Source organism: Saimiri boliviensis, chromosome 5, assembly GCF_048565385.1.
Source record: "Saimiri boliviensis isolate mSaiBol1 chromosome 5, mSaiBol1.pri, whole genome shotgun sequence".
Lineage (NCBI taxonomy): Eukaryota > Metazoa > Chordata > Mammalia > Primates > Cebidae > Saimiri > Saimiri boliviensis.
The window spans coordinates 5885502-5911207 of record NC_133453.1 but is presented as its reverse complement, the minus strand read 5'-3'; the positions used below and the strand labels follow the sequence as shown (position 1 = coordinate 5911207).

General features: G+C 46.3%; 1 protein-coding gene across 8 annotated transcripts in view; it reads left to right on the top strand.

Annotated features, from left to right (window-relative positions):
* The window catches only part of AGAP1 (ArfGAP with GTPase domain, ankyrin repeat and PH domain 1), a 624335-nt gene that overhangs the window by 296372 nt on the left and 302257 nt on the right, over positions 1 to 25706 (top strand). For 7 of the 8 annotated variants that reach the window (XM_039469755.2, XM_039469754.2, XM_039469753.2 and 4 more), the window contains exons 7-9: positions 2099 to 2226; positions 3719 to 3874; positions 11495 to 11587. In XM_039469755.2, coding sequence (XP_039325689.2) covers positions 2099 to 2226; positions 3719 to 3874; positions 11495 to 11587 — 377 coding nt within the window. The remainder of the gene's footprint in view (positions 1 to 2098; positions 2227 to 3718; positions 3875 to 11494; positions 11588 to 25706) is intronic. The other variant, XM_074398816.1, reaches the window with a different exon arrangement.

The following is a 25706-nucleotide window of genomic DNA, read 5'->3' as shown; positions in this document are numbered from 1 at the left end:
AATCTTCCCTTGGCATGGAAAACATTTATAGAAGATGTCTGCAAACCTCTCAGAGCATCCATCCTAGTCCTATTTAATTCTGACATCTGTGCATTTCTTAGGAGGATAAAGTCAGTGTGGTCATCGGGCTGAATAGTAGCAACTCTGAGTCTGGGAGTAAAATCAGATTTCAATATAGTTGATTATCAAAGCCCCTTTTTGCTGTTTTTCAAAAAGAAAGTAGCAATACTTTAGCACTCACCCAGGCAATTATGATTTTTGTCTGATTTACTTTTCATTTTTGCAATTTTAGTATACCTAGACCAACACATTTTGCATCTTTTGAAATCTTAGGTTTTATTTTTGAGTTCACATAATGACTTTTAAAATATTCTAATAAATGTCTTCAAGACCCCAGATCAATATGCCAATGGTTCTGAAGTGACAGAGTGCTGCGATATTCCTCTGTAATTTAAACATGATTAGCTGATGAAGGTTATGATCAATACACTACCGGAAGATAAATTAATTGATACCATCCTTTCAGGATGATAAGAGGCCTATTGGAGGTGGGATGTAACTAATGAAGCTGCTCCTTCATCTCTGTGAGCCATTTTTTATAGATTGCATTTTCACTTAATCATATTTAGACTATCATTCATTTACATGAAACCCATAGGCTGTGGACAAACCAGTTTCTTATTAAGATTTTATTCATTTGGAAAAGAAATTATCTGCAAACACTCTATGGGCCCCGTCTATATTATCACCTATTGCTGGGGAGAGATGACATGTTCCTTTCCATGGACATCTTTGAAAATAGCAACTATCTAGGCAAAGACAAGGATTGAATATCATCGAACTTAATTGCTGCTAGTCCCCAAAGACACACATCTATTCAAATAAAAACTGTATTTACTCTTCGGTAGTGACACCTATGGGTGTAGGAAGAGTTTTCTAATCGTTGACTTCCTTTCCAATTAAATTCAGTATGCTTTATCAGTGAGCCTATTCGCCAAGACAAGTTATGGCTGGTTGAATTTAGATTTGTATTGATTAAGATAAACTTCCAATGTGTTCAGTCATATATTTAAATAAAAAAGGTCTTTGATATAATTACATGTCCTCGAGTATAATTCTATATGATAGCTGTTCTCACTCATAGGTGGGTGTTGAACAGTGAGAACACATGGACACAGGGAGGGGAGCATCACACACTGAGGTCTGTGGGGTGGAACCAGGGGAGGAATAGCAGGGGGTGGGAGTTGGGGAGGGATAACATGGCGAGAAATGCCAGATATAGGTGATGGGGAGGAAGGCAGCAAACCACACTGCCATGTATGTACCTATGCAACAATCCTGCATGTTCTTCACATGTACCCCAAACCTAAAACGCAGTTTAAAAAAAAAAAAACCATACACACACGTGTGTGTGTGTGTGTGTGTGTGTGTGTGTGTGTGTGTGTAAAGAATTCTTTATGCTTTGGGGAAAATAAAAAAGATTTTTGTCTTTCCAAGGGGTTTGGTTAAATTGCCCTGCCTTATTTAAGATTATTTTTGTTCCAAGTAACTGGAAAAAGATCATTTTGTTAGAATAACTTAGATAGGTGTGTATTTTTTTTGCTTCCCATTCCTCTGAGGTGGTCTGTGCAGGCCTGCTGAGGCCCTTGTGGAGTCAGGGGACCGGAGTCAGAGTCCGGCTCCATCTCTCTCCCGTGTGGCTTCCGTTGCCAGTGTCGCCTCGTGTTCCACGAAGCTACAGAGGCTGCGTAACATTTGCGCATTCAGGCATCAAGTAGGAAAAGCATATAAGAATGTCGGCAAAGGGAAGCTCTCTGGGAAGACCCCTGAAAGCTGCCCCATGACCCTTCTGCTCTCACTCCGCCGGCCGGAGCTTCTGTACCTGGCCATGTCCAGCTGATGCGGGGTCGGGGGTTGGGAGGAGGCTCTGGAAAATGTTGTATTGATTGTGGTTGTCTTGTGCTCAGTGAAAACCAGGAATGCCATTACCCTGAAAGAAGTAAATAACAGATTTCGACAACAAACTGATGCTCTCTGCTCTGTTCCTGAATTTGGAAACTGACTGACATGAATGTCTTTTTGTCTGTGTGCCCACCAGTTGCCCAGAAGATTGTTGCCACGAGGAAGAAGCAGCAGCTGTCCATAGGCCCCTGCAAGTCGCTCCCCAATTCTCCCAGCCATTCCTCCGTCTGTTCGGCCCAGGTGTCCGCCGTGCACATCAGCCAGGTACGTTGGGCGACGTGAGAAGTCGGACTGAAAGGCACCTTAGCACCTTAGCAGCAAAGAGGACGTGCAAACAGTGTTCCCAGCCAATGCTGAGGTTGATTTTTTTTTTTTCTTTTCAACTTTATAAGTAACAGCATGTTGTAATTGACTTAACATTTTCTTCAGAAACTGCTGTGGCCAAGTGATTTTTATGGGAATCATTCTTTAATGTTTTCTGTCTTCATGCTGCCTGTGTTATGAGGCATGCTGGCCCGGGGGTGGCGGGAGGTATGTGCTGTGGTCCTCGCTGGTGATTTAAACCACCCTGCTCTGGTCGTGGTCCTCGTCTGCTTATAGGCTGAACAGTTCTGAGTGAATCTTAATGGCCAGTCTCGCTTTATCCTTAAATTTGGTAGCGGCATCCAGTTGTAATTACCATCTCCCTTAGGTCCTATAGACACCGCTATCTTTCCATAACATTTTGCAAAATTATTTACTTGGAAGCAAACGAAATAATTGTCACTTTGAAGAACCCAACCGAAAACCTCTTAAGGAAACAGTTGGCTTTGTTTTTGCCTGTGTGCTTGCGTTCTGATTATGCTTCTTGGGTGGGCATTCCGTTGGCCCTTTTTTTTTTTTAAGGATATGGTGAAAAGGTTTGGTGTTACGCTTTTAGCTTGCGTGGGAAACCAGTAAATTATGGCACGTATCGTCAGAGCCTGGAAAGGCACAGTCATGAGTGTGAATGTTGGCTGGGCTGAGAGGCACATGCCCGTAATTCCAGCACTTGGGAGCTCAAGGCGAGCAGATTGCTTGAGCTCAGTAGTTCAAGACCAGCCTGGGCAACACGGCAGAACTACATTTCTATATCTATAAAAAACAGAAAAATTAGCTGGGTGTGGTGTCCTGTGCCTGTGGTCTCAGCTACTTGGGAGGCTGAGGTGGAAGGATCACCTGTACTCAGGAGAAGATCTAGGCTGCAGTGAGTGTGATTAGGCCATTGCACTCCAGCCTGGGTGACAGAGTGAGACCCTGTTTCAAAAAAAAAAAGTATGTCTTCACTTGCTATGTTTAATTTTCTGTGAGTCTTGAAATATCTTTCCAGAACACTCAGATTTTCCAGGTGTCGTTTTCAGAATATTAGTTGTGGTTACTGATCTAGAGCAATGGAGGAACCACAGAATCCATTTAAGCAACCCCTTTCATATTCCGAGGAAAGAGAAAACCAGCAAATTTGAACTCTCAGAAATCTTTTAAGTTAAATGAAAGAGACTTCTTTTTCTTCTACTGCTTTTCTTAGAAGACACTACTGAGAAAGATGATTGGCATATTCCAGGATGAGGCTCTGTAGCCTTGATGCTGATAGACCTGGCAAAGCCATGGACGCAAGTCAGCCTGTCTCACGCGTCCCTTCCGTGGGGTTCGTGCTAACTTGTTGGTTATGACCTTGCTTCACTGGAGACCTTGGGCTCCTGAGTGCTGTTAGTAAAACCTTGGGTTTTAATCATTTCAGACAAGTAATGGCGGTGGGAGTTTAAGTGACTATTCCTCCTCCGTTCCATCGACTCCCAGCACCAGCCAGAAGGAACTTCGGATCGACGTTCCTCCCACTGCCAACACGCCCACGCCAGTCCGCAAGCAGTCCAAGCGCCGATCCAACCTGTTCACTGTGAGTGTCGACCCTGGGTGGAGATTTGAGTGCGATTCTGAAGAGTGTCCATTAACATAAACCACAGGGTTCAATGGTATTTGTAGAATCTCAACTATATCCATGTGAATAGCATTGATTTCTGTGGAACGCTAAGAAAATCATGAGAAGCAAAGATTTGGATGTTGAGTAGAATGGGAGTTTCTTGGTGTGGATGGGTACAGATTAGTATGTCAGAAATGAAGAGTTGTGGGTGTGTATCAAGGCACTTGTTACCCTGTGGCTCCAGCCAAAGACATGTCACACTGGATACAAAGAGATGGCAAAACTCTGCCAAGGTTCCCAGATGTGTGTCTCTTAACAATTCAGATGATACATAAGCTGTTCCGGTCCACAGGCCCTGTTCTGCTGCTGCTGGGGTGCCTCGGGGTGGAGGCGGGGGATGGGGAGATGCCGTCCGGAGGCTCACTGCCATGAGGCTTTCCACCAAGTTCCACTTGGTGGAACTTCATGCTTTCTGTACAGCATGTTCAAACCAGAGATGAGATATCTGGGTTCAGATCGATGAATCCATCGTCTGTGGGGGCACTCAGGCATGTGTACTTCCTTTTTTTTTTTTCCCCTTTTGAGACAGGGTCTTACTCTGCTGCCTAGACTGGAGTACACTGGTTCAATCCTCAAATCCTCCCACTTCAGCCGTCTTAGTCGCTGGGACCACAGGCATGCACCACTGTGTGGCTAATTTTTTTTTTTTTTTTAAGAGCCAGAGACTTACTGTGTTGCCCAGGATAATCTTGAACTCCTGGGCTCAAGCCATCCTTCCACCTTGGCCTCCTGAAGTGCTGGGATTACAGGCATGAGCCATAGCACACAGCCAGCATGTTTAGTACTTAAAAACTCCCTGGGTGATTAAGATCCAAAGATACCCTGAACTACAGAGGAGACCACGATGCTACCATCCTGTCTCTTCCCTGTGCATAGCAGACATTACCAATCAACCTGTAGTCTACACAGTTGAGCCCCAAACTCCAGGCATAGCTGCTGTCAGGTGACTGAAGCCCTTTGACTTGAGAAGAACACTGTCTCCCTGGATCACCTCTGTGCATGACAAGTATATGCTTTTTAAATAGTGGGCCTCAACCTGGGTGGTTTTGCTCTCCAAGGACAGTTGGCAGTGTCTGGAGAAACTTCAGGCTGTTAGGACAGGAGTATGAGAGTGGAAAGGTAAGATACTGCAGACATCTAGTCCCGGGTGGCAACTGAGGGTGCTACAGAGCACAGAGCGGTCCCTCGCAGCAGGGAATGCCCAGCCCCCCGGGTCGGGTCGGTGGTGTCCTGTTTTAAGCCATCTGACCTGCATTCTTGGCTGATTACTGCTGACCCAGACGCAAAGCTTAATATGTCCTATTGGATTAAAGGAAGACTCTATAGGGGTGACTGGGAGTCTGATCTGCTGCCCCTTTGTGAAGAGGAACTTGATGTGATGTTGCGGTTCCTGCCACATCTGGGAGATCGCGTGTCTCTCTGCCACGTATCTGAGGCAGTCTCTCACTGGGTGCTCATGACTGTGGAAGCGGTTGCCAGCAGCACACAGCTCCTCCTCCCCAGCCTCCCCTTGCCTTCGCTGGGTGCCTTGTACCAGGTCAGCTCCCACAGAGGCCACTGCTGGGCAGCAGGATGAGGACTGATCAGACAGACCAGGCTCAGACCCTGGCCTCCACTGCTGACGGATGTTTGACCTTAGGCAAATTACCTGACCTCTCTCAGCTGGAAACCATAGTACTTGGGGCTACCGGGAAGACTTCCTGGAGGAGACAGAAGAGACCTGGTGGCATTGCTTCCGTTATTTTCTCACTACCGTTGATGCTATAAAATGATTCCTGTTAGTGTCAGGCATATGCGATAGATTGGGAGGTGGGTATTTAGGTTTCTGCAAAGTACAGGTGAGTATCTCTCATGCTTAAATTAGTCCATGGATAAGATGTTTTATTGGACAGTTTCTTCAGACACACCAAGAACAGCAGCAGTCACCTAAATAGCTGCTTCCCAGCTCCGTGAACCACCTGCAGCCCCTCTCTGCACCCAGGCTGGTGGGCTCTGGGTTAACGTGCTTCCTCCCAGAACAGGCTGCACAATGACTCGGTGGTTGGGGAACCCAATCGCCAGAGATGCAGCTGGGCTGAGAGAGGGTGGGCTGTGGGCAGGCGGCCTGCGCCCTGCAGGAGGGGCGGGCGTCATCCTGGTGGCCGAGAACGCCTTCTGTGTCTCTGTTAAGGGAGTGGAGTGGGGCGAGCACTCATTCCCAGATGCCTTCTGAGGGCTACATTTACTGCTTGTTGACTTTGCTTTGTCTTCTAAGGAGAGAAGTTTAAAAACCACAAAGTATCTTTAAAAATGGGAATATTCATAAGGAGAATATCAGCACCTTCCCATCCCCTCCCTTTATAAGCTCTGGAACTGGAGTGTGCCAGAAAGTAGTATATCCCACTGGGTAACCGACAGCTCAGGTGACTTAGGGAAGAGAACACGTTAAGCCGAGAGAATCAAAATAGCAGCTCAGTTAATAAATACTGACTTAACATCTGCTCTCTGCACAGCCCTGGTTTTGCTCAGTGTCTGAGAGGAAGACTCATTGCCAGAGTCAACGCATGTTCCAGGGAAAGCGGTTTAGGGTGAAGGAGAAGGGGCTCTGCACAGCAGGAGGAGAGGGCAGAACCGAGAGCTGAAGGGGCCCTGTTCTGTGGATTCATGCTGCAGACACACAGGCGCACTGACAGGCGTCCATGAAGAGGCCAGGCAGGGCAGGTGCAGTGCAGAAGCCAATAAAACTCACTGTTACAGTGACCAGAGATCTCCATTCATGATTTCACCATTAATGTGTCGTGTAGTAATAATGGCCTGCCTGTGGGTCTAGGTGTTACCAGTGCGTGTTCCCTTTCTCCTTAATCTTGAAAAACAAATTTGAGATCAGATCAAAAATTCAATCCAGCTGCCCCACTGGCATTAGTGGGAATAGAAATTTGAAGTCAGAAAAGAAGCTACCACTGCAATAGGTTTGCATTGTGGCATTTAAGGAAAGGATGGTGAAAATTCCAGGCAGAGACTCATATATTGTTCCCTACTGGGTTTTACATTGAACAAAATAATGGTGGTGGTGATGATGGTGATGATATTGGTAGTGGTGATGGTGGTGGTGGTGGTGGTGGTGGTGGTGATGATGGTGGTGGTGGTGGTGGTGGTGGTGGTGTGATGCTGGTGGTGATGTGATGGTAGTGGTGGTGAGATGGTGGTGGTGATGGTGGTGGTGGTGGCGGTGATGGTTGTGGTGATGGTGGTGGTGATGATGGTGGTAAGGATGATGGTGGTGAGGATGATGGTGGGTGAGGATGATGGTGATGGTGGTGGTGGTGATGGTGGTGGTGTGATGGTGGTGGTGGTGAGATAATGGTGGTGGTGGTGTGGTGGTGGTGAGATGATGGTGGTGGTGGTGATGGCGGTGGTGGTGATGATGGCGGTGTGATGGTGGTGATGGTGGTAGTGGTTATGTTGGTGATAGTGATGATGATGGTGGTGATGATGATGGTGGTAATGGTGATGATGATGGTGGTGATGGCGGTAGTGGTGATGATGATGGTGGTGGTGATGGTGGTGATGTACACGGTGTATTCTTAAGTTGAAGATCATGGAAATAGTAACTCCACTAGATGTCAGTGTCATCCAAGGAACGGAAAGAAGGCAAATTAATTTTGAAATTGTAGCAATTAAGAAATTAAATTTTTATCATTACCAGTTTTCTTCTTCTAAATATATAACATTTAATAGACTCTTCATCCCTAGCAGTTGTTGGTAATTCTAGGCATAAACTCTCAAAACGGGTATTTATGTGGAAGTGTCTAGTCAGAGGACAGATGCATGGTTTACAGACGATCTTAGTGAATAAGAACCCGTGCAGCCTGGGATGGTAACAGCCAGCAGCAGGGGCACTATCCACCTTATTTATTAGAACATCATAAAGAGGCCATAGTTAATTAAGTAGTACACGCATCATTTTTCCGGCACCGTTCTTATCCATTTTATAAAGTAGACTGTAATGTACTGCTCTGGGCTAACATTTTGTGCTCCCAGATGTTTGTTTGCATATATTCATAGATAATTTCTAAACAAAATGAATTATGCTTTTTTACAAAATAGTACAAACAAAATCTCTGCAATAGTAGCAAATTATATGTTACATTTGCAGTAGGAATTATACTTTACTAATCAAACACTAAGTTATATTTTATTTCACTTATTTCTTTGAAAAAGAAATCACTGAAGAAAACAAACATTAAAAGACTATATCCATTTAATCCCTGGTTTGGTAATATGTGTTGTTAAAGTTAGTTTACTGGCCCTAGTTTACGTGTGGCTAAAATGTTTTATTAGAAAAATTTTCAAACATACAGAAATAAAAAACATATGTGTACCCACCACATACCTCATCAGATACAAGCCCTTTTCTGCCACGCTGCCGCTGCAAGAAATAAGCAAATCATAAGTAAAAGTTGCAGCTTCCTCCGAGTGCCTCCAGAATGCATTTCTCCTGCCTCTCTGCCCAGGGATCAGCACTAACCTGAATTTGGTATATGTTATCCGTGTCTATGCTGTAAACTTGCTCCAGTGTGAGTCCTGAAACCATACATTGCATTGCTTTGCCCATTTTCAAGCTTTATAATAACGATGTCATTTATGTGATATTTTTTCAAAGCTTACCATATAATGCTGATACCATTAAACAGAGCCAAGCATGCCCAGGAACTAAAGATTGTGAATATACATTGCCCAGCTCAGAAACTTGCTATAAAAAAATAAGGTAAAAGCAAAATTCATAGTGTGAATAGAATTGTTTGAATGGCATTTCATTGTTTTTGCAGAGAAGGGGCTCCTGGGTACCTCCCATAGTGTGTTCCAGCCGCCGCTGACGCAGCCATTGGTTGAAAGGGGGAAGCGGGTTTCTGTTTGATATGGAGGGCTCTTGGCAGTGATGCTCTTCTCCCTGTAGGCAGGTAGTTGATGGGGGTGTCCCTCATAGCTTCCTTCACCACGTCAGGGGAAGTTAAACATTTTTGTAAAGAAGCAGGTGACAACTGGATTTCCTCAGCCTTTCTTTCCTCTGCATTGAGTGTTTGCTGGACGCCAAGCAGTCACTATGGTGACTTGCTGTGCATTGACTTTAAATCTGCAGCCCTTCTGGGACGGGTATGATCTGCTCTTGTCACATTTCTGGAGGTGTGCAGCAGGCTGGATGCAGAGCAGGGTCACTCCTGGCAGACGCGGTGGGCGCTGAGGGCTGCCCTGTGTCTGATGATTCCTCGGAGCCGTTCCAGCATCACGGAAGGATGTGATGAAGTCTCCCAGTTGGCAGAGAAAGGAGACTTCACTGGGAATTTGTGTGTGCTGTGGTGTCTGTCCATTGGATTTGTTTTGGTCTGGTTGTCGGATTTCAGCTTTACAGATACAGCGTGATGTAGGCTGAGTAGTTGTGGGGCTAAGGTGCAGCAGACTCTTTTGCCTCACAGCTTGCCACTGTTCTTTCCTGGCAATTTTAGTGTTTTCACTGTCTCCAGCAAATTGTTAAAGTTGTCAGGAAATTTTTGTTTTATTTTTGCAATGAAGTCTTAGGGAGGTTTCAGTCTCCTTTATCTCAGAGTGCGTGATCAGATGCTGAGTTTACTTCTTCCCAGTTCATGTTCTAAGGTGTTAGCAGCAGTGCATTGAGCTCGTCCCATTTCAAGTGGAATCTGAAATGCTGCTCTGAGAATGGAGTGGCTGGGGGGACAGATGTGCTGCCTGGAGGAGGATGTCAATTTTTTAATGTTTGTTTTGTTAATTATTCTGGTTAATGGAGAATAATGAAGATGGATTTCTAATTTAGAAATTTAGAAATTGTAAAATTCCCAAAGTACTCTTAAATATTCTTTGTTAACTAAAAAAAAATTTTTAATGTTATTACTGTATGATTTGAAATTTATTTTCAAACTAGGAACCTCAGGAGCCAGCTTTCTCATCGATTGGGATGTGGATAAAAGAATTTAAGGCTATTGTGTAGCTCTTACTCTACATTATTAAGAATTAATTAAAGAGGAAAATGAGCCCTTAACTTGACAAGGAATTAATAAATCTCTGTATTTTCCTTCTGGCCCCAAAGTTGAAACCCTATGTCGTATATTCTTCTGCAACTTTGTTTGTTGCTTGATACATTCCTTGTCGTCTCATTCTAGATCTCTGCCATCCTGAGGGATACAAGTGCACAGTGCTTGGCACATAGTAGGTATTCAATAAACATCAGCTCTTCTCACCATCTGAGGAGCATGTTTCCCAGTGAGCACAGCTACCCAGGAGAGTAGCTCGCTTTAAAGTGCTGGATCTGAGTTTCCATCCCGGGAACTGTACTCCTTGTCCCCTCCTTAATTTGGTAGCAGCCTCTGCTGGAATCCTGAGTGTGTCCCATCAGCCCTTGTTTTTTATTATGACCCATGACATTGCCCCTTTTAATGTGTGTATTTTTTTAAATCAGCTGTTCCATCTCACATCCCTTTGAACCTGGATTCCATTGGCTTTTCCTTGTAGCAGTGGACACCACAAAGTCTGTTCGTTTCATATATCATCTCAGATTTGAAAAGCACATGAAAATGTTTCTCCATTTTCAATATTGCGTGAGTAATGTTCCCATTGAAAAGTAATGGAGTGAAGTTGTCACTTGTCAGCACAGTTATTAAGGAGGACGAGTCTCCGATCTTTCTCTCATAATAAAATAAATCTGTCAGAAAATCATTGTGCTCACACTTTCTCGTGCCGTCGAGAGACGAGACAGAGATGGTGGAGCGCCTTCAATTTTCCCCAAGTCAAGGTGCGCTTTTGGTTGGGGCTTCCCTGGGTTAAAGGTTGGCACCCTTCCCTCTCGGCCGGTCGTTCATAGCCCGTCAGCAATGCCTCGGAGATAATTGACTCAGGACCTTGGCAGACAGAGCTGTTCATTATTTCCCAAATACTGACCTTTTGTCAAAAGGCGATTTTCAGGGGTTTCTTTCCCTTCGTTATTTTTTGTGGTATTGTCCATTAGCTTAACTCCGAATTTGCCATTTTCCAACCATCCAGAAGCAATAAAAGGAAATGTCAGCTGCACCTTGATACTAATCAATGGTGTGCCTTAAAGTCACACAGCTGACGAGTTAACAGAATTTTTAAATCATTCAAACGTTAATTAAATACGTCTGTTTATGTAGATTTTCCAAATAAATATTGAGCAGTCCCTTTTTTCCTTGGCTGTGTTAACTGCGGCTTTCAAATGTGTTTTTTCTGTTGGGTGTTACTCTCTTGTATGGCCCATTGGTTCCTAGTAATTGAATTTTGAACTTTTAAGAAAAGAATTAAAAGACAATTTTGCAGTGAAAAAGTCCGGGGGAAAGTTTAGACGATCCTCTTTAAAACGGTGAGTCAGTGGAGATGAACTGCTTAGCTCGTCGGACGTGTCTGTGTGCTCACACATAGATCATGCGTGTTTTCTAAATGTGAATTGGCATGAAGTCTGCAAACGGGGGCAGAGCCCTGTCTGTGAACCGCAGCCCTTACCCAGATGCCAACTTTCCTTTTGCCTTGCAGTCTCGGAAAGGGAGCGACCCAGACAAAGAGAAGAAAGGCCTAGAGAGCCGTGCGGACAGCATCGGGAGCGGCAGAGCCATCCCAATTAAACAGGTGAGCAGCGTCCCCATCCTCTCCTCCCTGTCGCCAGAGACACACCTCAGGTCTGCCCGGAGATGATGCCGGTGCGCGCGCCAGGGTCTGTCTGATGTGCTCTGTTGATGAATGTAGAAGTCTCTCACTTGACATCAATTAGCAGAGTTCCTGTGTGTATTCAAATGGAATCATTAGAATGAGAAGAGGGAACGGAGACAACAGACCTAATGAAGTACGGGCTGCCCGCCTGCATATGGAGTGCGTTTCCAGGCTGAGAGTCTTCAAAGGCTGCCTTTGTAGCTTGGCTTTGATTGGGCCTCGGGCCGCCGGGCAACAGGAGTAACTCAGATCGCCTACAAGAGCCCCTTGTGATCACAGGAACAGCCCGACGTGGCCCTAATTTGCTCTCACAGACGGACATCTGAACACTGTTTCAGGCTGGTTTGCAACGAGGCAATTAGTTGTGATAATCATAGCCGGTGTGTCAGCTGTGCGCTCTTGTTTGTAATTTGCTAATGAAGGAATTGTAACTTTGATTAGGTTCAGTTTCATTTAGACCTTATTATATAAAGGAACATTTACAGCTGTAATGTGGGGCCTTAATTAAACTTCCTCATTACACAACAGGACTTGAATTCAAGCATTTGTTTTGGCCTATGTTGCTAGCCTGGAACAGGGTTTCATTAGCCCAGAAACCAGATTCTAAATCACTTTATGTCTCCAGTTTAAAAAAAAAAAAAGCCCTGGAGTTCACGTGTGACGTAGATTGTGGTTCGATTCTCAAGGAGAATAAAAATAGAGTTGAACCCCACACAGTGGCTTCTGAAAATGTCACCGTTTTGTTTGTTAAAGCCAATTGATTTAGAGTGCATCCTTGAGCAAAAGCCTCTGTGGGCAGGGGAGTGGCTCCGCCTGTCAGGCACGGGGCCTGTGACCATGTGCACCTCTGGTCCAGCTCACTGCTTTGCGCTCTTCTCCCCTGCGGGCACCTGCACAGCATCACTAATCCCTTAGGAACTGTGTAGACACTGGCTGCCCTTAAAAAGAGTAGAGTCTTTCCACAAAGGGAGTTATATTATTTTGGTGATGCAGGTTTCATCCATTTGAAGCAAATAGGAACGAGCCTTAGAGAGGGGCCGGGCAGTGTCACCGTGAAGGTGTGGGAGAGGAAGGGGTTAAATAGGGCCATGGCATCTTGGGTGAGACCAGAGGAGGGAGTCCAAAGAGTTTCCCAAGGAGCTCAGGAACTATTGGCAAAAGCCACACCTCTGCCAGCAGCATCACTGACGCTGCCTGGGAGCAAGCTTTCTACTTCCTGCCTCATAGGTTATAAGCCTTTGCCAGGCAGAGAAGGAGGAGGCCTGCAGATGGTCACTGAGGTCCTCACGCATCTGTGTAAGACACACGTTCAGCTACCAGGCCGCAAATGTGTGGTTTGGCACAGGGCACCTTTAGGAGAAATTCTCTTCCCTCCATATATTCAAAGACAACAGCAACCACAGAACCTTCCGCTTTGACGGTGGGTGGTGGTTCTACTATAAAACGGGTTCTTTAGAGGGCTACGCACATAGGTGGTTTATTCTTTCTTGGTGCATTTATTTATAACCTAAATCTGCATAAGCTAATTTTCATGTGTAATTTTTGTGCCATTGATAACCTTTTTCAACCGGAATTATAAAAATCATTTAACATATTATTTTCTTTTTCGTAAACTGGGGAGTATTAAAACTTAATAATAGGCCATTTCCTTAATGCCTGTCTGTGGTTGATTTGGGTGGGAGCGCTCACCAGCCTGGCAGGAGTCCGTCTGTGCGGAGCCAGGCGGGCCCCCAGTATAATTGGAACCTTCATTCAATTTGTACCCTGCTCATCTGTGGAGGGGGCTAGCTTTGCAGGCTAGCTCTTCAATATGTGTGCAGATTGGAGTTGACCATCAAGCGTAAAATGAGTATTATCCAGTCCTTGGAAGCCTTTCGATTGTGAATGTTCAAAGTAATCTCGTTGAAATCTAAATCATGGTCTGATTTCCCGGTGACTCCTGGGCACAGGGAGCTCCTTGTCCCTCCTAATTGCCCGCCTCGCACTGCCACAGACATCTCCCTCCGGTGGCTGGCTCCCCAGGCCTCGGGTGCCTCATCTGTAAAATGGGGAACTGGATGACGTCTGAAGCCCTTCAAGCAGCTAGATGTGGAGGTTCCACAGAGAATTTTTAAATGTTAGCAAAACTGGATTTTTAAATTAGTCATGTTCAGGGCACCCTTGTCAAAGCCTCTGTGTGCATCGGGTGGATTGATGTGGGTTTGCAGACGGTGGTATCGATTTATCTCACATCCCTGTGTGTGCCCATGTTTCTAAAGGAACATAGATCACTCCAGGTAGCCTGAATTCCTGACCCTCCTGGTGTGATGACTTCAGCATGGAAATGAAATGAGAGGATTGCGGGGGATGGAGCCTGATGGGCATATTCTAGAAACTCAGCCAATTTATTTGTTGAATAAATGAACAATTAAATGAGCACTTATTATGTAAGTGCTGTGCATACGGCACCCCATTTAATCCTCAGCATCGCCACAGTTGTGGTAGCTGTGATCTCCTTATTTTAAACACAGAGGGAGGGAAGGCCCTAGACCAAGCAGCTAGGAAGTAGGTCCGAGGATTTGCACCAAGTGTCTGCACTCTTTCCACTGCCCATTGATGAAAAGCCTTCAGAAAGCTCAGGAAGCAAAGTTACATGTTTTAAATTAAATAAGCGAACCCAACCTCAGACAGAAATATCTGTTGACTGTCTAAAGAAACTTCTAAGACTGCCTGCAGCAACGTGTTTCTCCAGGGATGACACAGCCATGCTCAGCCCTTCTCCGGGTGGGAGGGGTCTCTCCGTTCCCGCCCTTACCGTGTATGCCGCAAACGTGTTCTCTTCTCTTCTCCCAGCTGCAGAGAACTTTGTCTTAGGGCCCGGCCCACGTGAAAGACTCCGTCTACGTGATGGAAGCCTTACACGCCGGCTAATGGACCTTTGCCTCATGGCAGAGGAATCGCTTTAGAACCTCAGCAACCTGCATGGAATTGCTAATGCAGAGACTTTTTCCCCCTGACAGGAGTCTTACAATGGATGGTTTAGGACCCAGGCAAGGCAGCCTTCAGCACTCTCTGCAGCCTGATCCCTGATGTTAGATTGGACATGTTGCAGTGGCTTATGTTAACCCCCTTCACTTCCGTCTGGTAGCTCCTTCACTCTGATCGCCAGCCACCCCCGCCGGCGTGTGGGAGCTAGCCGCATCATGATGCTCAATGAGGGTCTCTTTCTTCTCCCAATTGAAGATTCCCCGTCAGGAATATGACTTAGTTTCTGGAATGTAACTTCATCTCTTGTGGACCTGGGTCTGCTGCATTTTTTTTTTTGTCCTTTCTGGGGTCTTGGAGGATATTGGTTCAGAGACTTTGGTTTCTTCTTTTTACTAATAAGATAAGGTCTTTTCGAGTAAAAATTAAAAGGCAAAGCAAGAAAAATAAAAGCCAGAGGCCCGGCTCAGCGGCAAGTGGGCTTGTCATGTATTAATTTTTCATTGCTGTGGAGAGTTGTACATACATAATCACTTGATTGCAGTGGGAGTTAGGGAGCTCCTATGGTGCCATTTGCATAAATCTTGTTAAGTCAATGGCAGTTAATGAAGTACAAATGAGCCCGGAGAAGGTGACATGCAAATCGTGGGTGGCAGATGGGAGGTCTGTTTGGGGGACGGCAGCTGTGTGCGCTCCTTTCTTTCTTTCTCTTTAGCATTTTTTAATCTCTATATTTGAGTACAGATACACCGCCGTAAGCCCTGGCCTCCTCCCTGCCCTTCGCACAGCCCTGGCCGGAGAGACTGGCCATCCCCTCCTGCCCGCGATGTTCAGGCTGCAGAAACCCTTCAGGTCTTGCCTTGCACTGGGCAGCATCCACTAGAAGGATTGGAACGTTCTGGAAATCTTGGTCAGTTTATCTCGTCATGCTGACACAATTGGAAGCGCATTATTTTTATTTGGTGTGGACACGCAGAACCTCCTCACTGCGCCTTTTGGGATGATGTTTTGTCCCATGAGGTTTCAGAGGATAAAAAAGAATAGAAGAAACCGTCTTTGCCTTATCATGCTTCCACTTGGAGTCCTTTCTTCCCTCTTCAGACAGGCCAACTGTATTTAGCCGTTATTCCCGTCCCTGGTTCGTGCTGGGACCTTCAGGGGATTGGCATTCCTGGGGTTAATTAGCAATAAGAAATACAGAAAGTGTGCGGGGCATGCTCTGTACCTCACGCCGTGGGACCACCCCCGCCGGGCATGCAGACCCCTCAGAGGGGCCGCCCCGGCCTGGCTCAGCTTTGGCCAGGGTGTCTGGAGCTCGTGGTTTTGTGTTTAAGGATTTAAGTGCTAGCGGGACTCACTGAAAGCTCTTAGAGATTTGTGGGAAAATCACTGCCTACAACTTTAGGAAGTTTTGTGTTTATTTGGTCAAGTGGCTGACGTTCTGAGAGAAGCAGGTGTCTGCTTGCACTGAAGAAAGGTAGGCAGAGAGGTGTGCCCCGGGAGGCAACAGCCCTGGTCATAACTGCGGTGGTCACGTACCGGGGGTCCTTTTCTTGCAGGCCCCCACGCTGGTCCTTCCTCTGAGGTGCCCACCAAGGCACTGTTTCTCAGTTCGTGGGGCTGCAGGGTGATGCGGGGGACCCTCCATTGGGCAGACTCCCTTTTGTGACACTCAGTGAATGCACCAAAGGAACAACATTCCTCATAACAGTTTTTTTTTTTAAGTCTTAATTTTGACCTTGAACCCTGATGTCATGGCCACCTCCAGGGAGTCAGCTGTGAGAGCAGTCATTTCCCAGCAGCCATCTGAAGCGGCGGGAAAAGCCTTCCCAAGCTGTCAGAGGAAGAGCTGGCCTGCCCGGAGCAAGCTCACCGCACCCGCCATCGGGCCTGTGAACTGTTTTGAAGCCGTGCGTGTTTTTGATTCTCAGTTGAGTAGAAAGAGGCAATTGTCAATTAAGTGAAAGGAACCTCTGGAGTTAATCCCCTCGTCCAGCCTGCCGCAGGCCACCGACCTGTGTTGTCTGGTACCTGGGATCAACACGAGGGGTGTATTGTGTGGCGTGGGCAGAATGAAAGCAGCCTAATGACGCCCGCGTTAACAGCTCCTGAAACTTTGACACTGGTCACAGCGAGTTGGTTGACTGCCTCGCCGTCGTGTGCTGCTTTCATGGAGGAAACAAATGTGAAGACCATGCTGAAACTTGACAGAGATCGGCAGAGATGGAGAGGCATGGCCGTGCCCTTCCTTCAGGGGCGTGGAGAGAGGAGTTCTGCAGGCAGAGGTTTACAGGAGGTCAGCTCACATTTATTAAGCGCGACCAGTGAGGAACCAAGGTGAGCGAGAGGCTCGCCAAGCATACGATGCTCGCCCATGTGGCAAAGCAGCTCTGCCTGGGCCCTGGGGCCCGTATTGCTCCCCAGAAGCAGATAACTTACTGACATGAACTCCCATGCCCTGAAAGCTAATTGACCTCACTTGGGTGAACAGCTCCCTGAGAGTCCTACATTGGACCCTGTTCCCAACAGACCCAGCCCAATGACGATTATTAATTTAATGGGCCAGGTGGTGTATCAGTGCTTTTATTTTGACTTGTCAGTTATACTGTCATTGCCAGAACAGTCCAGAGTCTCCCAGCGCCTACACATGAAATGACAGTCATCCGTCTTTGGGTGTATCGGGCACACCCTCCCCTACATCCCTGCCCTTTTGGCAGCGTAGGTGGGTGACAGTATGTTCCTCACAAGATGGGCAGAATGTTTGTTTGAATTGCTTTGGCCAAAACACAAAATTCATCATTTATACACAGATCTGTAGAGCATTTGAAAATAGTACTTCCTTGGATGGTGAGCACTGCATGAAGGCGTTAGGAGGTAGTGTAGCTGAGGCGCGTGTGCACTGGCAGCAGCCATGCAAACAATGTCATGCCCAACGATGGAAGTTAATTTTAAGACTCGGTGCGTCTTCTGTGTGTCCATTAGCCAGGAGCTGGTGAAACAGGAAAAGTTCCTTTATTCCCCTCGCAGGGCACGTGATTGGGATGTAGCTCACCTCTTTGGCGCCCCCTAGCTCTAACCCCGAGAGGGAGCATGCAACCCAGCAGGTTGTGGCGAGCCCAGGCTCCAACCCCACGGTGTTGTCTAGAGCTGAGCGTTTATAGCTCCTGAAGCCCCAGTGTGCCTGTGTTAGGGTGTGCTCTTGGGTTTGGCTGTCCACAGGCGGCTTGTGTTGATCGGCTCAGTTAGACCTTATGCCTTATTGCAAGGACGGACGGTTTCTGTATCCCAGGGTCTTGCCTTAGCGTACTGCAGAAATTGGGTCCCATGTGGGCTTGGAGAATGAATGCAAGGTTTTATTGAGTGGTAGAAGTAGCTCTCAGCAGATGGATGGGAGCCAGAATGGGGATGGAGTGGGAAGGTGGTCTTCCCCTAGAGTTGGGCCACTCAGCAGACGGACTCTCCTCCTACCACGCCCAGCTGAATTATATGTCATCCACATCGTTTTGCTGTTGATGGCCTGCCAGAGTCTGTCAGGGTGTTCTTCTGCCCGTGTGCTCCTCTCGATGTCCAGCCACTTGTGTGCGTGCCTGCTAGGGTCTCGGCGTTTTTAATAGGCACTTGGTGGGGGGCGTGGTGGGCCAGGGTGGTCTGGGAAGATGCAACATTTGGGCATGAAAACAGGAGTGCCTGTCCTCACCAAGGTCTGTGGGCACATGCCCCAGGTGGAACTCTTGCCAGGGAGCCCACCCTTCTCAACCCAGCACTTCCCTGCCCACCTCCTCTATCACCAGGATAATATCTAAGTGATTTGTTTCAGCAGAATAATGTTTATTTTCGTTAAAAGTTGGACAATGGTGGTGAAATCCAATTCCCCGTGAGCTCAGAAATAGAAACTCCTACAAGTAGAGGAGAGATTCTCAAAGTTGATGTTGGCCAGAACTTGTTTTTGTCTTGATGAATCAACAGATACTTTTTTTTCTGGAATTATTTCTTATCAGATTTGACAACTTATAACAGTTGTGCCCTGGTCCTTGTGTGATATGCCCTGGGTTGCCGGCTAGGGCTGGAGGAGGCGGAAGGTGTCTGCAGCCCAGGCTGAGCCCAGGTGTATACTGACGATCCCGTCCCATGACCCCCAATGCAAGTGGACGGGTGTCACACGAAGGAATGGTGAATTCTACTGAGTTAGGTGAGGGTGAGGGAAGGACAGGGAAATGGAGGTGGGGACAATGCCACGGGACTGGGACACACAGTAGGTGGTGGCAGAACTGGAGGGAGGCAGAGAGCAGAGCTGTGGACGGTGGGGTTCAGGAGGAGGTAGGGAGGGAGGGACCTAACCCCCCAGGTGTCTGCTTGCCGAGGACTCTAGCTGCCCTGCAGAGCGGGTTGATTTCCCTGCATCGGTAGTAGGAGCAGTGGTGTGGCCGGTTAGAGACTTGCGGCTGCACAGAGCAGGCCTCCCTCTGCTTCTTACTCTGCCCCCATAGGATTTGAGATGTTGGTGGGGGTTCTAATGTGCCATAGTGATGGCGGTAACCGGCGTTTATTGACCACTTCCCTCAGTGCCCTGTGTGTTAGAGCTTTCTACGGCTGTCCCTCTTCCCTAGGAAGTGCCATGGTCCCCCTTCCCATATGGGAGCATGAAGGCTTGGGGGCACAGTGGGGCGTGCCCAGCAGCACCACACAGTGCCTGAGTCCCCAGGACAGCCATAATGAACTCCCACAGCCTGGGCGGCGTCAACAGCAGTTGCTCTCTCGGTTCTAGAGGCTGGAGGTCCAAGACGAGGCCCGGGCAGAACCAGCTTCTGTTGCCAGCAAAAAGGCAGCAGGCTGAAACCAAGAGGCCCCTCCCTGGCTTGTGCCTGTTGCCTTCTTGCTGTGTCCTCCCGTGGCCTGGACTCCATGGGCACACACCTGGTGTCTCTCTCTTACAGTGATGCCAGTCCCATTGAATCCAGGCCCCATCTGTATGACCTCATTTAACCTTTTAGACCCCTCGAAAGGGCTCATTTCCAGATACAGTCCCACTGGGGTGAGGGCTTCAACATGCAAATTTTGGGGGTCACATTTCAGCCTGTAACACACAGCTAGGTAGAGTGGAGCCGAGCTGTGACCCAGGGCCATCTGTCATGTTCTTTCCAGCTGTAATGTCCTAGTTTAGGCCTTCCTAGTGATAGAAGGTAAGCCCACTCTTCTTCTAACCAACATATTTGAGAATGAAAGAGAAAAACTGATTTTAAGAGGCTGCATACATTAGATAGGAAACATGCAAGGTTCACAGTACTGACTTGAGGGTTTTTGTCAAAACTCTCCTAAGTTGTGGTAAACTGTTGTCATTTGAAAGCAGACTGTTGCTGGAACGAATGCTCCTACGGGGTGTGTAGCTCTCACGCTGTGCAACGCGTTTTACAGTGGTTACGGCCTTTCCGTCCCGTCCATGGGAGACCTCCTGGCCAGTTGGTTTTGAAAACCTGCTCCTCAGGGCCGCGGGCAAACATTGGGCCTGCAGCTGGGAATGTTCAGGAAAAGCCTGTTGATTGAGCAAGTGCCCCCTGCCCCTCAGTTGTGTCACTGGTTGCTTTGACAGTGGCTGTGGTGCTTTACGTTTTGGTTAATTTCTCACAGGTATAAAAGCTGGCCATATCCTTACTTCCTCACTGGAAGAAAGATACAACAGGAGTGCAGAGACCCCAGGTTAGACTTAGCAGGCCTTTCACCTTAAAGGTTAAAATCCCCACATGTGACGGGTAGCTGTGCCTACTTCCCACAGTCTTTGCCCATCTGCAAATACTACTTAGAAACAGTTGTCTAGCAGCTGAGTGAGGTGGCTCAAACCTGTCATCCTAGCACTTTGGGAGACTGAGGTGAGTGGATCACTTGAGGCCAGGAGCTCAAGACCAGTCTGGCCAACATGGTAAAACCCTGTCTCTACTAAAAATACAAAAATTAGCCACGCGTGATGGTGCTCACTTATAATCCCAGGTACTCGGGAGGCCGAGGTGTGAAAATTGCTTGAACCCAGGAGACGGAGGTAGCCGTGAGCCGAGATCATGCCACTGCACTCCTTTTTTCATTTCCATCTCGAAAAGAAAAAAAAACAAAAACAAAAACACAGATGTCTACCGAGACCAAGACTCCCGAGGAAATCATCCCATTGAAGACTTACTCCAGTTCTGCAGTATTTGTCTAACAGTTCCTGATAGCAGACTTTTCTTCTCATTTAGGAACTTGGACTGTGGAGTAAGACTTCTCCCAAGCTGAGTTTTGTTCTTTGTGAATAGAGAATTTGACAGGCAAACAAGCACATCTCCTGGCAGAGAGAATCACTGACTGTCGGAATTTCATGTTTTGTTAGAAACAGCAGCCGTGGAATTCCGTGTGACACTTGGCGTGGCTCTTAGGGCAGACACGTTTTCCCAGAGATGGACAGGAAGGCCCAGGCTGTGCGCTCTGTCCCAAGATGGGCGCTCCAGCCTGGTGACAGCATTGGGGTTCTCCCTCACCCGCCCCCTGGATGACATGGTTCTCCTTATTGCCTACCCCAGAGCCTTTGGCTCCACAAGTTCTGAAGAAGGTGACGTCTTGACAGTCCTCTTTTGAGGCTTTTCAGGAAAGTCATCAGACAGTGACATTTTTATCAGATCATTTTGAGTAGCAAAAACACTTTCTCCTTTCAAATTTATTTTTAACTGACGCACTGGTGGCCATGTTTTGAAACCAAAAACACTCTTTCCTTGGTACCAAAGCTGACAGCTATAATTAAACATATAGAAATGTAAATGTTATAAAATAGGGCATTGAAGAGTTTGTTAGTTTTCGGCTGGGTGTGGTGCTTCATGCCTGTAATCTCAGCACTTTGGGAGGCTGAGGCAGGCAGATCACTTGAGGCCAGGAGTTCAAGACCAGCCTGACCAGCATGGCGAAACCCCGTCTCTACTAAAAATACAAAAATTAGCCAGCTGTGGTGGCACATGCCTCTAATTTCTACTACTCGGGAGGCTGAGACAGGACAATCGCTTGATGAGTAAGCCGATACCACACCACTACACTCAGCCTGGGTGACAAAGTGAGACTCTGTCTCAAAAAAAAGGAAGAGTTTGTTAGTTTGGGAAATGTTTCTAGTTAGACATTGTCTGTAAATTACCTAGTGTTATAATTAATGTTTGCAGACTGTTGAAAACAAAAAGGTTTCAAAATGCTGTTAACATCTTGGGGCCGTCCTGAGTCTAGGCCTGCCTGTTCAATCCGATCTGTTCCCTGCGATACTTACTCCCTAACCTTTCCTTCTGCTTAAAAACTCATCAGAACCAACCAAGTTATTATTGTTGAGATTTGTAATAAGAATACTGGCAGTTATATGCTGAGTACATATTGCACATTACATTAGATGCTTCATCATAGGACCTCATTTAATTCTCCGCCTACCTAAGATGCAACTGGCTCTTCTGTTCCACAGAGGACTCCTGGATTTGAATTCCAGCTCTTCCATGCACTCGGACCAATGTTACATACTCCAAGTGAGTGGAAGAGCTGAGATTCAAATCCAGGAGTCTTCTGTGGAACATTCTAGAAAAGCCTGTGCTGTTGCATTTTCTCCCGATGCTGTCTGTGCTCACCATGACCTCTTTTTTTGTTTCTTTTGTTTGTTTTTTGAGATGGAATCTCTCTCTGTCACCCAGGCTGGATGGAGTTCAGTGGCACAATCTTGACTTACTGCAACCTCCTGCTCCCTGCAACCTCCGCCTCCCGGGGTTCAAGCAATTCTCCTGCCTCAGCCTCCTGAGTAGCTGGGATTACAGGCATGCGCCACCACGCCCAGCCAAGTTTTGTATTTTTAATAGAAATAGGATTTCACCATGTTAGGCTGGTCTCGAACTCCTGACCTCAGGTGATCGACCTGCCTTGTCCTCCCAAAGTGCTGGGATTAGAGGCATGAGCCACAGCACCCAGCCCATGGCTGTCTTTTCTATGCAGGATCAAGCATCACATAGAAAAGATGTCACAAGTACACAGTGTAGTTTCCTGGTGGGGCACCAGCAAGGCAGGCTGTTTTATGTGGGGTTGTCCCGCGGAGTCTGCACTCCCTGGCGCCTGAATCAAATGAGGCTCTTGAGCTCCAGTGTTCATCAGAGTCTCTGTAGGCCCAGAAGTTGCCTGAGTTGAGTTGCTTTTTTTTTTTTGACAGAGTATGCTTTGTCGCCCAGGCTGGAGTGAAATGGTAAGATCTCAGCCCACTGCAACCTTCGCCTCCCATGTTGAATCATTGATCCTCGTGCCTCAGCCCCCCGAGTCGCTGGGACTACAAGTGTGCACCACCACACCTGGCTAATTTTTTGTATTTTTTATAGAGACAGGGTTTTGCCATGTTGCCCAAGCTGGTCTGAAACTCCTGAGCTCAGGCAGTCCACCTGCCTCTTCCTCCCAAAGTGCTGGGATTATAGGCGTGAGCCACCACGCTTGGCAGGAAGTTGTATTTCTATGTTCTCAGGTGATGCTGATGCTGCTAATCCAGGAGCCATACTTTGAGCTCCCGTTTCTAGGCACATGGAGTCACTTAGGACTTCTTTTCTTTCTAGCCTCACACGTAAATGGCTCTTAACTTTGGTTGTTACCAGGCCCTTTAATCTGTGCTCTTGAAAATCTTCCCATCCATGAGGCCTGTGTTAGACGCCTTCTGTTCCAGGAAAACCGATGAGATGTGTTCTCTTCCCTCCTCTCTCCTCCGATGCTTGTCTGGTCTTGGGATCTTGCTTCTGTCTTCCCTGTTGTATAGGCGTGTGCCTATCCTTCACACCTCCTTTCCCACGTGCTTCCTGATGGCACACGCTCCGAGACTCACTCTTTCTCCTCCACTGTTTACACAGCAGGGAGGGAAGGTGGTAGGGAAGTTGCTGGTGGTAGTAATACTAGGTTACTAGCGTAAAATGTCTTTTCTTCACCAAAACAGATTTTGTTTGTTTGAAAGAAAATGTTATACTGGAGAAGTTGCAGTATTCATTAAATTGTAGTTTCAGGAACATTATAAATTAAGTCAGCATTCTCTAAAGTAACTTTCATATATATCATACTATATTTAAGTTACACAAAAGTGGTCACATTTTTTTGTAATCTTCAAAGAATAAAACTTTTACCAGTGACCCAAAATAATTTCAGAAAACTGGTTTCTTGTATGACTTGTCTACTTTTAAGTATTTATACAGAAGAAATTTTGTTTATAAGGAATTCTTTAAGGTTAAACCCATAAATTTTAGTAACACCAGACTGTTTTTGTAATAGCCAGGTTTTTACCACATTATTCAAACTCTTGTCAGCCACAGCCTCTGTGATTGTAATTCGTGCTAAAAACAAGAATGTTTATGTTTTTTGTGTACATAAAAATTAATTGTATATAAACACATGAAACACCAGCTCCACAAAAATACCAGTGAAGCCATGAGTCATGTGCCGAGGCGTGGCAGACACTAAGGAACCCTGAGAGGCAGATGGCCCTGGATGGGTATCTGGCCTTCGTTTGCTCATATTTAAAGTAATGGAGATTTGAGACAATATGAGATCATTGTATACTAAAATGTATCATTAACAAAAATAATAAAATCCCACTCTAAGAAAAATTAGGAGAAGCAGAGTTGTGGAAATGCATTGCTATAGTCCCGAAATTTGACCCAGCCCTCTTGGAGGGCAATCTAACCAGTCATACGTGATGAACACAGGAAATCTGACTCCCTTTGTCCCAGTGATCTGTCTTCTAGAAGTTCATTCTGAAGGGAATAATTCACTAGGAGAAAGGTAAAAAAACCTTTAGGGTAAAACACTGTGCATAGCACTTATAATATTAAAATTCTGGGAGCTACAAATATCCAACAAGCAGGGAGTTAAATTAGTGACTGCTGACTGAACAGTACCAGGATCTACAGCCATTAAAATGGCCAATTTGAATACTCTTTAGGTATGTGAAAGGGTCTGTAAAATAGTAAGTGAAAGCATAAAACAGAACTGTATGTAATAATTGGAACATGAAAATAGATATACATGTGGCTTTCAATTGGATGAACAGGAACACTGGCAAGTGAATTGGGGTGGGATTCAAGGAGAACTTTTTGAACTTACTTTGAAATAATTTCAGATTTGAAGGAAATTTGCAAAAAAAAAAAATACAGAGAGCCCATCACCCAGCTTCCTCCACTGTGAACATTTTTGTATAACTAGTACAGCTATAAAGACCAGGAAATAAGTACTCTGTCAATACTAATCTGCAGACCTTCTTCACATTTCACCAGTTTTTCCTGAAACGTTCTTTTTTATCTCAGGATCCAGTCCAGGGTCCTTCCTTTCACATAATTGCTTTTTTTACTTTGCCACTTCCACCCTGAGAAAATGCCTCAGTCTTTCTTACCGTCCATGACCTTGCACTATTGTAGGAATATTGATGAGTGACTTCGTAGAAAGCCCTGTAATTTGGATTGCCCCATGTTATCTCCTGAATAGATAGGATCTACATTTCTGGCAGGAAAACCACAGAAGCCTTGAACCCTTCCTGGTGCTCTCTACCGGAGGCACCCAACAGCCCCCTCTCCTATTCCTGGGGACGTTGATCTTGGTCATTCGGATAAGGTGAGACCTGTTCAGTTTCTCTCGAGTTCTTATTTTTCCATTTGATGAAGATAGGGATGAGGCTATGCTGATCATTTTTAATGATAGACATTGTATTCAACATTAAGTAGCTTTTATAAAATGAAAACGATTTTCTGATAAATGTGCAGTCTTAAATAAAATTTAAAGTGCTTTTTTTCAGTCCTCCTGTATTGTATTGGAGGGAAGGGGTAAATGAGGATGATTTTTGAACTTGTTGGGTACGTAAAGAAGACCCGGGGAAACATAGAGGTGACGGGGAACTAGAGAAGCCCAGGAATGAGAAGGAGCTGCAGAAGCCCAGGAGTGAGGAGAAGCTGGAGAAGCCCAAGAATGAGGAGAAGCTGGAGAAGCCCAGGAATGAGGAGAAACTATGGAAGCCCAGGGGTGAGGAGGAGCTGGAGAAGCCCAGGAATGAGAAGGAGCTGGAGAAGCCCAGGAGTGA